We start from the raw sequence: 9,860 nt of genomic DNA, 5'->3' as shown, positions 1-9,860 counted from the left end.
GGTTATGCTAGTAGCTAGAGGAAAAATAACGTTAAAAAAAAGTGAAGGGTTTGGTTAATAAAATACGTGGGAATTGAAAGTACGTACTTTAAATATTTAAAGTGTTTGTGGTATTATTACTACCATGACTCTGACAGGGTAATTTGTATTTGAAACGGGCTTATTTTCACGTAATTTAAATAGCGTAACTTGTATTTGAAAATGATTACATTTCTTTTTGGATTCGCTAAAAGATAAAGAGGTGAAGCGGTTGTTTTGTACGTAGTACTAAATGCAGCTCTATTTTTCTTTATCTTTACGTTTTTTTCCCTGATAGGTAATCTAAGGGTCAATGGAATATAAACACTACTATCTAAATTGTTAATTACATTTTTTTTTATAGAATAATACAAGTTATTAAGGTAATATATATATATATATATGTTTAAATGACAAAATAGCACTATGCTATATAATGCAGAGATTTTTTTTTTTTGAAAAAGAAAATTATATATATGACACATAATTAAGAATATATATTAATAAAATAAAATAAATTAATAAGAGCATTTGTAAAAAAAAAAAAAAAAATTTATTGAATTTGTTTAGTATGTTCTCAAAAAAAAAAAAAAAGGTTAATTATAATATTTGATTGCTTTATTCCAATAAAAGAACATTTCTATTTTTTATTTTTTATTGAGAACAACAGTTCTAATTAGTTTCAAATAACTGTAACAATTAAAATATTAATATGATAATGTGACCCAAGAAGTCTTAAATATACAAAACTCTTCTATTTTACTATTACACTATTGATCGAATTAGAACTCTAACAATTAAAATGTTAACACAATAATGTGACCGACAGAATAAGTCCTAATAATACAAAGCTCTTACAGTATATTTTACCATTACATTGTTGTGAGATGAAAAATAGTTCTTAGTTTGCAACAGCCTGAGGCTAGAGTCTCCAATCATATTCACTAGTCTTTGTGGACTGTCCTACCTTCACTTTTGTAACTCTATCCAACTTCTAGAATATATTTCGTTAAGGAATCTAATTATTATTGTTACATTATACAAAAGAGAAATAGAGAGGTCAAGTAGAGTTAGATAGGCTTGCGTGGGAACTGGGAAGGAATATCCATCCCATCTGTTTTAGTCCAATTAAACAATCATTTGACTCTGCTTTTTTTTTTCTTTTGAGTTTGGCAATTGACTGTGCTTTTAAGTTTCAAGTTGAAAGGATAAAGAAAGTTATAGAGAGCATCTAAGGCCAGCTAATTGGTGGGGACGTTTTAAACATTTGATTGAATGATTGTCACTGAAAGTTGAAGGCTTAGAGGCCTTTTAGGGTAGGGAAGAGCCATCTCTACCCTATTGTTTGTGCCTACAATTTTATAAAAAAACACAAAAGGGAAAAGAACAAACCATCATTGGTAGAAAGTAGGAACTATGAATTCAGTTGTGAATCTTGTGATTGATTTGAATAGATGAATTTAAAGAGAATGGTTTCGAACTTGGTTTTTCGTGACTTGAAAAGTGTAAGGACCCCAAATTTTTTATTTATTTTTATTATTATTATTTTTTTATCTCTCCTATGGATGAAATTTAAAGAATGATTTGAACTTTAGGTGAAAATAACTAAATATATCATCTCAAATTCTTAATATCATAAACAGTTTTTTTTTTTTTTTTAATTCCAAAACTCAAATTATATTTTGTTTTAAATCAGTATCAAGCAATTTATACTAACGAGTAAGGCTTAAATACAGTACTTTAGTGCTGTTTTTCAAGTTTCCTTTTTAAAATTCTGTCATATGAATTTTTTCTCATGAGATGAAAGTGTAATAGCCACATAACTAAATCTTAGAAGAGAAATCTGAGGAACAACACCTAATTAAGGTATTGTACCTATATTTTGTCCTATACTAATAATTATTCTTTAAATCCCCTCAAATCCAAACATGACATTGAAATAATCCTACATTAGTGTGAAGGAACAGAAATTTTGTGAAAAGATTCAAACTGGATAAAACTATTATCCTCAAGCTGCCAATTGAGTTTAAAGCAATAATAATTAGCACTTGTGACTCTTAACTTTTCTGAAGGCTTTTCTACTTAGCACTACACATTTGAATCAAATTATCAGGTTCCAGAGAAATAACCACAACAACTATAACAGTTTATACAACACAGCCAAGGTGTAAGTGAATCCTACCCGAGAACATTGGAATACCAAAACACTAGAAAACATTATATTTGAATCAAAATTCATGAATAAAGAGTTGCTATACCCAGAGAGAGTGAGAGAGGAAAGAAAAATGTATGAAGCACATGGTATACGCTTTATATCAAACTTACTGGATAAAGAGTTTCTATTAATCTATGCGTTTGTTACCAAAAAAGAGAGTTGTTACAATAAGAGAGTGCATCACTAGACTAGAAGAAGCTCTCAGGAGATAATACTAAATGTGAAGTAGGAAGGTATTTGGACCCTTTGTTTTCCTTGCAATTGATCAGTAAAGCAAAAGAAACATGCTATTAATACCCCCCCAACACCCCCCCCCCCCCCCCCCTGAAAAAAAAAAACCTACGGCTACTAGTTGTAAATCAGTCAGGTTTCAAGCCATGTCAGGTTTCCCACTATCAAATATTTGCTTGGAAGATCTCCTGCAGACGGTGCAAGGTATATAATTTTCTTCCTGCAATGTATAGATAAGAGTTAGGACCATTCAAAACCATCACCTTCACAAACATACTTTTAAATCAACCATCACAACCGAAATTTCAAACCTTTGCATGTCAATGTCTGTGATATAGATAAAGCCAGCAACATTACTGCAACAACAAAAAAAGCAGTCAGCAGTGTGTCTGAGGGAGAGTAATTATCCTAAGACCTGAATTGTCAAAGGTAATTATGTCCCCAGATCAGACACCAAATAATGTATATACCACACATTTGGCAGGTCCTTACTCATGCAGTTTCAAATATATAACAATACCCCAATCAGAAAGCTAAGAGTATTAGCTTAAATTCATTATCAATACTTGGGAATCTACGGTAAATTGTTGGAAAGCAAGGTCCTAGGGCTAGCTTTCTGCTACAAATGCAGAATGCCTGAGGTAATAGTAATACCAGGTGGATTGCAACTTCAATGTGTAACAGCTAGATTAAATCTTACTTGAGCATCTTTCCCTGGTATTCTATTTAGTGGATTCTAAGAGTTTGAGGTATTTGACAATCCTAAGTTTACTCAGTTACCTTGAAATTATTTCATCAGGTTCTTTGGCAAACGAGACAGCAAGAACTACATGGAGCAAATCCGGGTTGATACTGACAGGTACTAATCTTGTCGGGTCTGCAGCTGGCTCAGCCCCAATTGGCAGTGCTGAACGTGGGGCCTGTGGCCCACCTCCAATTCGATAGACCAAAAAGTCATTAAAACTTGCAGTATTAGAATGTGGAGAGAGATCATTGGTAAGGCCGTAAAAGTATTCCTGGTACAAAAATAGACTAGCTTTGTCATTATGAGGAAAAAATTAACACAATGTTTAAATGACAGCATATTACTGCAACTAGGCACTGATCATGTGCCGTTATAGACAATAAGATGTATTTTCAAACGGCAGAAAATGAATAGACTAACTTAATGGAGGAGAAAGGGTTAACAAGCACATACACCAGGGCCAAAGCTTTCTTTGTTTTCTACTCTCTTTTTTTTACACAAAAGAAGAAATCAACATTTAAATTGCAGTTTAACAAAAGCCCTTTTTTTGGCTAAGGAAACAAACTTGCATAACACCACTCTTGTTAGATTTCCAAGTAATTATAAAGAACCATGCTTCTTTTATTCATCCTTTTTATCTACCTTCATTTATTTTATTTTCCTCAGTTTACATATAACTTTTTACTCATATTTGCTTCCCTATAAAATCAGTTGAATAAACAAGGGATTTCCTTAAAAGATGTACTGTATCCAAAAATAAATGGAATAGACTGGGAAAATAAATGCAGTTACATTAAGTTCAAATCACATTCAGACCTCCTTCAGTTAGACAAAATAAGGGTAAGAGAATACATACATACATACATACATATAAACACGTGCGCGCGCGCACACACACACACTAAATAACCATAAAAGTTTCTGCTTACCCTTATCCTATAACTCCTGGCCTTCTGACGAAACTTGGCATTCCTGTTAACGACACCACCAGACTTTTGAAGTTTCACAACATCAACATTAGGCTTGTTGTTCTTCATGACATCTCTAAGCATGCTCCAAAGTTTTTCCTGCATGAGACAATGTCTGAGGTCAACTATAAAAAAATAAAAAACTCCATTTCTTTTTTTTCTTTTTTTTTTTGGGTGGGGGGAGGGACCACCATTTACTTATTTCAATAAATGGCTTTGGAGCAAAGATAACAATAACAACAACAGCAACAACAATAAAGCCTCAGCCAAACCTATGGGGTCTGGTCAATTATAGGAAACAAAAATAAACAAATTTTGTACTTAAGGACTCAGTTAAGCAGTTAAAATTAGGTTAAACTAAGTGATGTTTGTAAAGAACAAGTTTCTGGCTTTGAGAAGTATTGACACTAAAGTAGACAAGAAGAGCATATATCATCAACAAGTACATGGGAATTGTTTGTGAAATATGCTCTCTATTCAATTATATTAACATACTTAGTGATGCAGCTAGAAGAGAGCTTGAGGGAAAACAAAATTAAATACCAAGAATTCAAAAAATGTGATCTAGTTTTTGTGTGGGACCTCTATGAGACTTTTTAATTTACATATATAAGAATATTTATGAAACCTTTCATAGGCTACTTTTGTAAGTATTAGTATTAACTATTAAGTTTCTTTGGGTTAGAAAGTTTCTGGATTAGTTTTATTTAATTTTGACTAGAATAAGATTAGCATGATAATTTCCATTTTTTTCAAATGACTTTTTTTTTTAATAACCTTTTTCAAATGACTGAAATATTCTGTACAAGAGGCCCATGAGTCCTATTTTATGTATTGATTCTTTTCATTTTTTTTTTTCATTTACATGTTCTTAAATATTTTGAAAAGGAACTAAAAAGTGGATTGCCAATCACCGGGACTATTGTTTATAGAAGAAAAAATTGAAGGCAAAATTACATTTAGGCAAAACTAACCAAAAAAATAAAATTGGCAAAAGATAAAAAAGAAAGGAAAAAGATTCATGGTCTATGGATTAGTTTTAATGTTGGGATATCTCTATTGGACTTGTGGAACAAACTCAGAGGCAAGGTGTTTAACTCAAGGAGTCGTGAACTATCACAAACAATTACAAATTTGCAGGTTCACATAGAGAAATACTTTGACAAACTAAGAGAATGTGTATATTCTTTAGCAAGATGCTAGCAATTTACACTTAGACCATTAGAGCAAACACATCAAAAACTTAAAAGATAGGCACCTACCTGACCCAAGACCAAGACAACATTGGCATTGAATGTATCAATTGCATGTAGAAGCAACTGCATCAAAATAAAAACCATGAAAGATGATTAAACAACAGGTTCCAAGTATATTTGATAATACCAAAAGCTTCACAAAATTTAAGCGTTCTAAACTCCTTACTATAGAAGCTTTTGAACTAGCATACCTCATAGCCTAATCCTTCTATCCATCCCATGGTATTGATCACCATTCCTGCAGCTCGAGATTCAGCATTGCCAGCAAACTGTCTCTCCAGTATTTTAGCAAGCTCCTTAACAAGAACTTTGTACAAATCTACATTGTTACTGTAAAGAAACAAATTTCATAGATCTCATAAAACTGGCGAGCATCAAATTTAGACAGTCCCTTCAAAGGTTAGCCATGCAAGATTTCTTATTATGTGGAAATCAATAAAGGACAAATCAACAAGTGAAGCCATAACCATGAAATAGAGAAAAAAACAAAGAATTCATTACCTAGGAGTTGTCTGCCCAAAGAAGTAGACAAGGGGCATATCAAGAGGAATTCCTTCCACTGGATCAATTGGCATTTCAATTGGGGTGGCTCCTATGCATCCAGGAATTGTAATAGATCCTTGTCCAATATCCAAGTCCACATAAGTAGGTTTCCAACCCTGTTTAGCTGCCCAACTAAGAAGCATCTTTGATAAGGAACTCTTGCCAGAATCTGTAGGTCCCACAACAATCACCCTAGGACCCTAGATCACAAAAAAGGATAACATTAACATATTAACATATTCCATGTGTGAAGTAGTAGTGGATTGAAATGTACTAGAAAGGGAGAAACAATTCTTAACAACTGAACTAATATCAGATGGTCAAAGGACCCCCTCACAATTTGTTCTATAGGGTTGACTAGTTATCTGTAATATCTCGTTTTTCATGTTCTTGATTCTTTGTTCAATAAGCCTTTGGTGTGCCAGTAATGACAAAGAAAATATACCTGAGATGAATCAGAGTCATTAGATGGCGATGCTTTTGCACGATTTCTTCGCCCTTCCAGAATAGCATGAACATTTACATAACTAACCATGGGCGTCTAGAAATCATTGATGGCAACACTATCATCAGTAATTCAAGTTCAAGAAAGTTTATCAATATTACTTATTAAAAAAAAAAAAAAAACTTTACCAATATTAACTTTATTTGAAAAGAAAATAACATAAGCCAAATTACAATCAGAATACCAAAATAAAACAAAACAAGCAGAGCACAAGAACACACCTCGTCTGCAGTATAAACAAGTTCTGTAGTACCATCCATTTCAATTGTGGCTCCGTACCAAGTAAAAACCTGACACATAAACTCGAGTTTGGCTCAACAACATACAAGAAAGAAAGCATGCATGTCAAATAACAGATGAAAGAATCCTTCATTTTATGAAATTCATTCTATGGGAACCAACAGCAACTCTATAACTTAGCTCAAGCATGCACTCCATTGCATTTGAGTGAATCATATTCACTACAAAAGAAATGATAGCCTTTGTAAGCCATCTGGTATTTCTCCAACTTTGAAAGGGGAAAAGATTCAAGTAAAGGGAGGGTTATCTCCATCACGTATACTACTAATTAACAAAAATACACAGACGCACAATCACCAATAAAAGAAAAATGTATTCAAAAGCCAAGATTTCGCGCAATATACAAACTCATAAGCATACTGTGCCACGTAAAAAAGCTAGATTACAATGTAGGTTCCAACAATCAATGACTTCTCAAATCAAATTTATAATTGGAAAAACCCCAAACCACTAAACCTTTTTCCAATCATTCTTAAAGCCAACGAACTCAAACTCAAATCACACCTCCTCCCTTGGTAAGACCGCTGGAGGGTGAAGTAGCAAATTCAAAACCCACTAGGTGCGTGTACTTTAACATTAAAATGAAAACTTGCTATATGCTAAAGAAGAGCCCTTTAGACTCTACTAAAGCCAGTAAACTCTACAGACAACTGACCCCACCCGCTAGAACCAATTGTCAAGTAATCTACCGCATTCACCTGATGGGCACACCACTGGTATCACTTTTTTTTTTTTTTTTATTAGCCACAGGCAATAGTTCAAATAAAATTTGAAAAAGTTTGTGCTCCTATTCTTAATGTATACTAATCAATGACTCCTTACATTGCATTAGATTCTAAGGTTTACAATCAAGAGCCTAATTTGAGTAATTTCTACTAACTTAGAACGAAGTTGATAGCTTATAGAGACTTTAACAGAGAATTTACAAGAAAACCCTAACAATGACCAATTAGCAATCAGAACCAATGGTTTTTGAGTGAGAAAGTGCAAAGTAGAAATTGAATGAAAGATGCTTACGCCGAATTTGAGTCTGGGAGGGAAGGTGAGCCAGATTTCCGGTGGGAGCTCGGAGCCGAAAATCTCGGCGGTGCCGTTGAGGAGGCGGAGACGGAGAGGCGAGGCGTCACTGACTTCGATTCTCAGTTCGCACTCTTTGTCCAATTTGAATTGCCTCACCGTCGACGACGATGCTGGACCCGCCGCCATTGGCGCACCCATGGCTCCGCCACTGTACGCCATAACTTCTGCTTTCTTCTTCTTCTACTTCTAAATACTGCTACTGTGTTTGAATTTTTTATTTTTATTTATTTTTGGTTGGGAAGGGAAAGCGCGAAAATGAGTTGAGGTTTTGTGGGGTTCTATATTGAGGTTTTTAGGGGTTTTTCCCTTTTTTTTTGGATAAAGTGAAGAAGACGAAACACTCGGGGGCAATTAAAGTGTGTTTTATAACTGATTGGGAATTGGAATCGCGGGATGAGTTCACGGTTTTTATAACGACGCTTCACAAGAATGTGATACAATTCATTAGTTTTTTTTTTTTTTTTTGGTAAACGATACAATTCATTAGTTACATCTAGCATTTTCAAGACATTCAAATTCATATCTTTCTTCCTACCACGCGCCTTTGTCATGATGAAAAATAAATGAGAAAAAATGAAATATTTTGGATGGAAGGAGTGTTTTGTTGGAGAGATTTTGAAAGAGAGAAAATGTAGGGTCGGGGAGAAATTATATAACCTTTTTTTTAATAAATATTTTATTAAGGAAATAAAGTATTGTTGGAATAAATAAATAAAACAACCCAAACTTTTAAAACAAAGGAGAAAAATAATCTACTTTTATAGAAAAAGAAATGTTAACAGATGTCTTAAGGATATTCGTTAGTGCATTTTAGAAAAGTTTTTATGGAAAAAGGAAAAAAAAATTGATACATGATAGAAATTCTCCTCTAGTCTAATTTAAGTGTATATGTATGATTTTCCATTTTGAAGACTTGATCCTCAATCAACCCTTGTTTCCCACATCTCACAAACACTTATATTTGTAGGGAAAAAAAAAATGTTTTGACAACTTTTTCTTTTTTCTATAAAAGTTTTTTTTTATAAAAGTATTTTCTATAAAAATTGTGTCAAAATAAAATGGTTTACTAATAATTGATCTAAAGTCACCCATTAATATAATCATTATAAAAAATAAATAAATAAAAAACTGTTAAAATATTATTTTTTTTTCCATTAAATTATTTCTAGAATTTTCACATTTATTAGGGCAAGGACGGATCCAAGGGGGGCCCGAGCCTCCTGGTCCAATTTTTTTTATTAGATATAATTTGCCTATTTTAAGGTTGGGCCTCTCTCTTCCAAAGCCTTGGCCCTCTCCCTTAACAACCCAGACAGCTCAATCCAAAAGAAAATTCAAAACTCACCCACAGTTACAGATTATCGTCTTATACAAACCGAATTCAGGGGGAAAAAAGAGATGGAGAGAGAGAGAGAGATGGAGTGATAAATATGTTTGTAGAGAGAGTGGTAAGAATTCAGCAACTTGAACTTTATTTAATCTCGTATTTGCTACACGGTGCAATATTTTAACAAAAGTGAGAAAAAGTAGATGCATATCCATAACTTTTGAAAGAGGAGCTAAAGGAGAAAGCAACGAAAACTTTAAACAACCCACATATTTCATGAAAATAACAAGAAGATAAAGAGGTGGTCGAGCGGGTAGGTTGGTAGTGGGGTGGGTGGGTAGTTAATAGAGTTTTTTATATTTATTATTATATTTAATTATTCATTATGTAGTTCTAGAGAGTCACGCTGTAGTCTTACATGAGGTACTTTTGTTAGGAATTACATAGTATTGATAACTAAACAAAATATATAGTAATATATATAATATAATATTATATATGAGAAATGTACAACAATATTTAATATGTAATTTAAAAATATTAAATAATAATTCATTTTAGTACAAATTTATGATTAAATTATTGTTAATTTCAGTTATAATTTTTTTTTTTTTTTTTTTTTTATACAAGATAGAAATTCTACTCTAACCTAATCTATGTGTATGTGTTGTG

General features: G+C 32.9%; 1 protein-coding gene across 1 annotated transcript; it reads right to left on the bottom strand.

The window, feature by feature from the left end:
- Nucleotides 1-2,327: 2,327 nt before the first annotated feature.
- Nucleotides 2,328-8,190, bottom strand: LOC126715085 (protein CLP1 homolog). Its single transcript, XM_050415519.1, has 10 exons — nucleotides 7,799-8,190; nucleotides 6,703-6,771; nucleotides 6,422-6,517; nucleotides 5,935-6,176; nucleotides 5,625-5,763; nucleotides 5,440-5,496; nucleotides 4,139-4,276; nucleotides 3,245-3,480; nucleotides 2,776-2,820; nucleotides 2,328-2,684 (listed from the first exon to the last, which is right to left on the bottom strand). Exons 1-10 carry the CDS (start codon nucleotides 8,018-8,020, stop codon nucleotides 2,597-2,599), a joined length of 1,332 nt encoding a protein of 443 aa, XP_050271476.1. The 5' UTR covers nucleotides 8,021-8,190; the 3' UTR covers nucleotides 2,328-2,596.
- Between the last annotated feature and the right edge of the window lie 1,670 nt (nucleotides 8,191-9,860).

Source organism: Quercus robur, chromosome 2 (assembly GCF_932294415.1).
Source record: "Quercus robur chromosome 2, dhQueRobu3.1, whole genome shotgun sequence".
Classification (NCBI taxonomy): Eukaryota; Viridiplantae; Streptophyta; class Magnoliopsida; order Fagales; family Fagaceae; genus Quercus; species Quercus robur.
Note: the sequence above shows the minus strand (reverse complement) of the source record. Positions and strands in the feature narration are given on the sequence as shown.

Bases quoted from the DNA above. Each gene is read 5' to 3' on its own strand.
- LOC126715085 (XM_050415519.1), bottom strand. From the start codon at position 8,020: ATGGCGTACAGTGGCGGAGCCATGGGTGCGCCAATGGCGGCGGGTCCA. The intron at 6,772-7,798 runs GTAAGCATCTTT...TTTATGTGTCAG, and splicing joins CTCCCAGACTCAAATTCGGC to GTTTTTACTTGGTACGGAGC. The intron at 4,277-5,439 runs GTAGGTGCCTAT...TGTCTCATGCAG, and splicing joins TTGTCTTGGTCTTGGGTCAG to GAAAAACTTTGGAGCATGCT.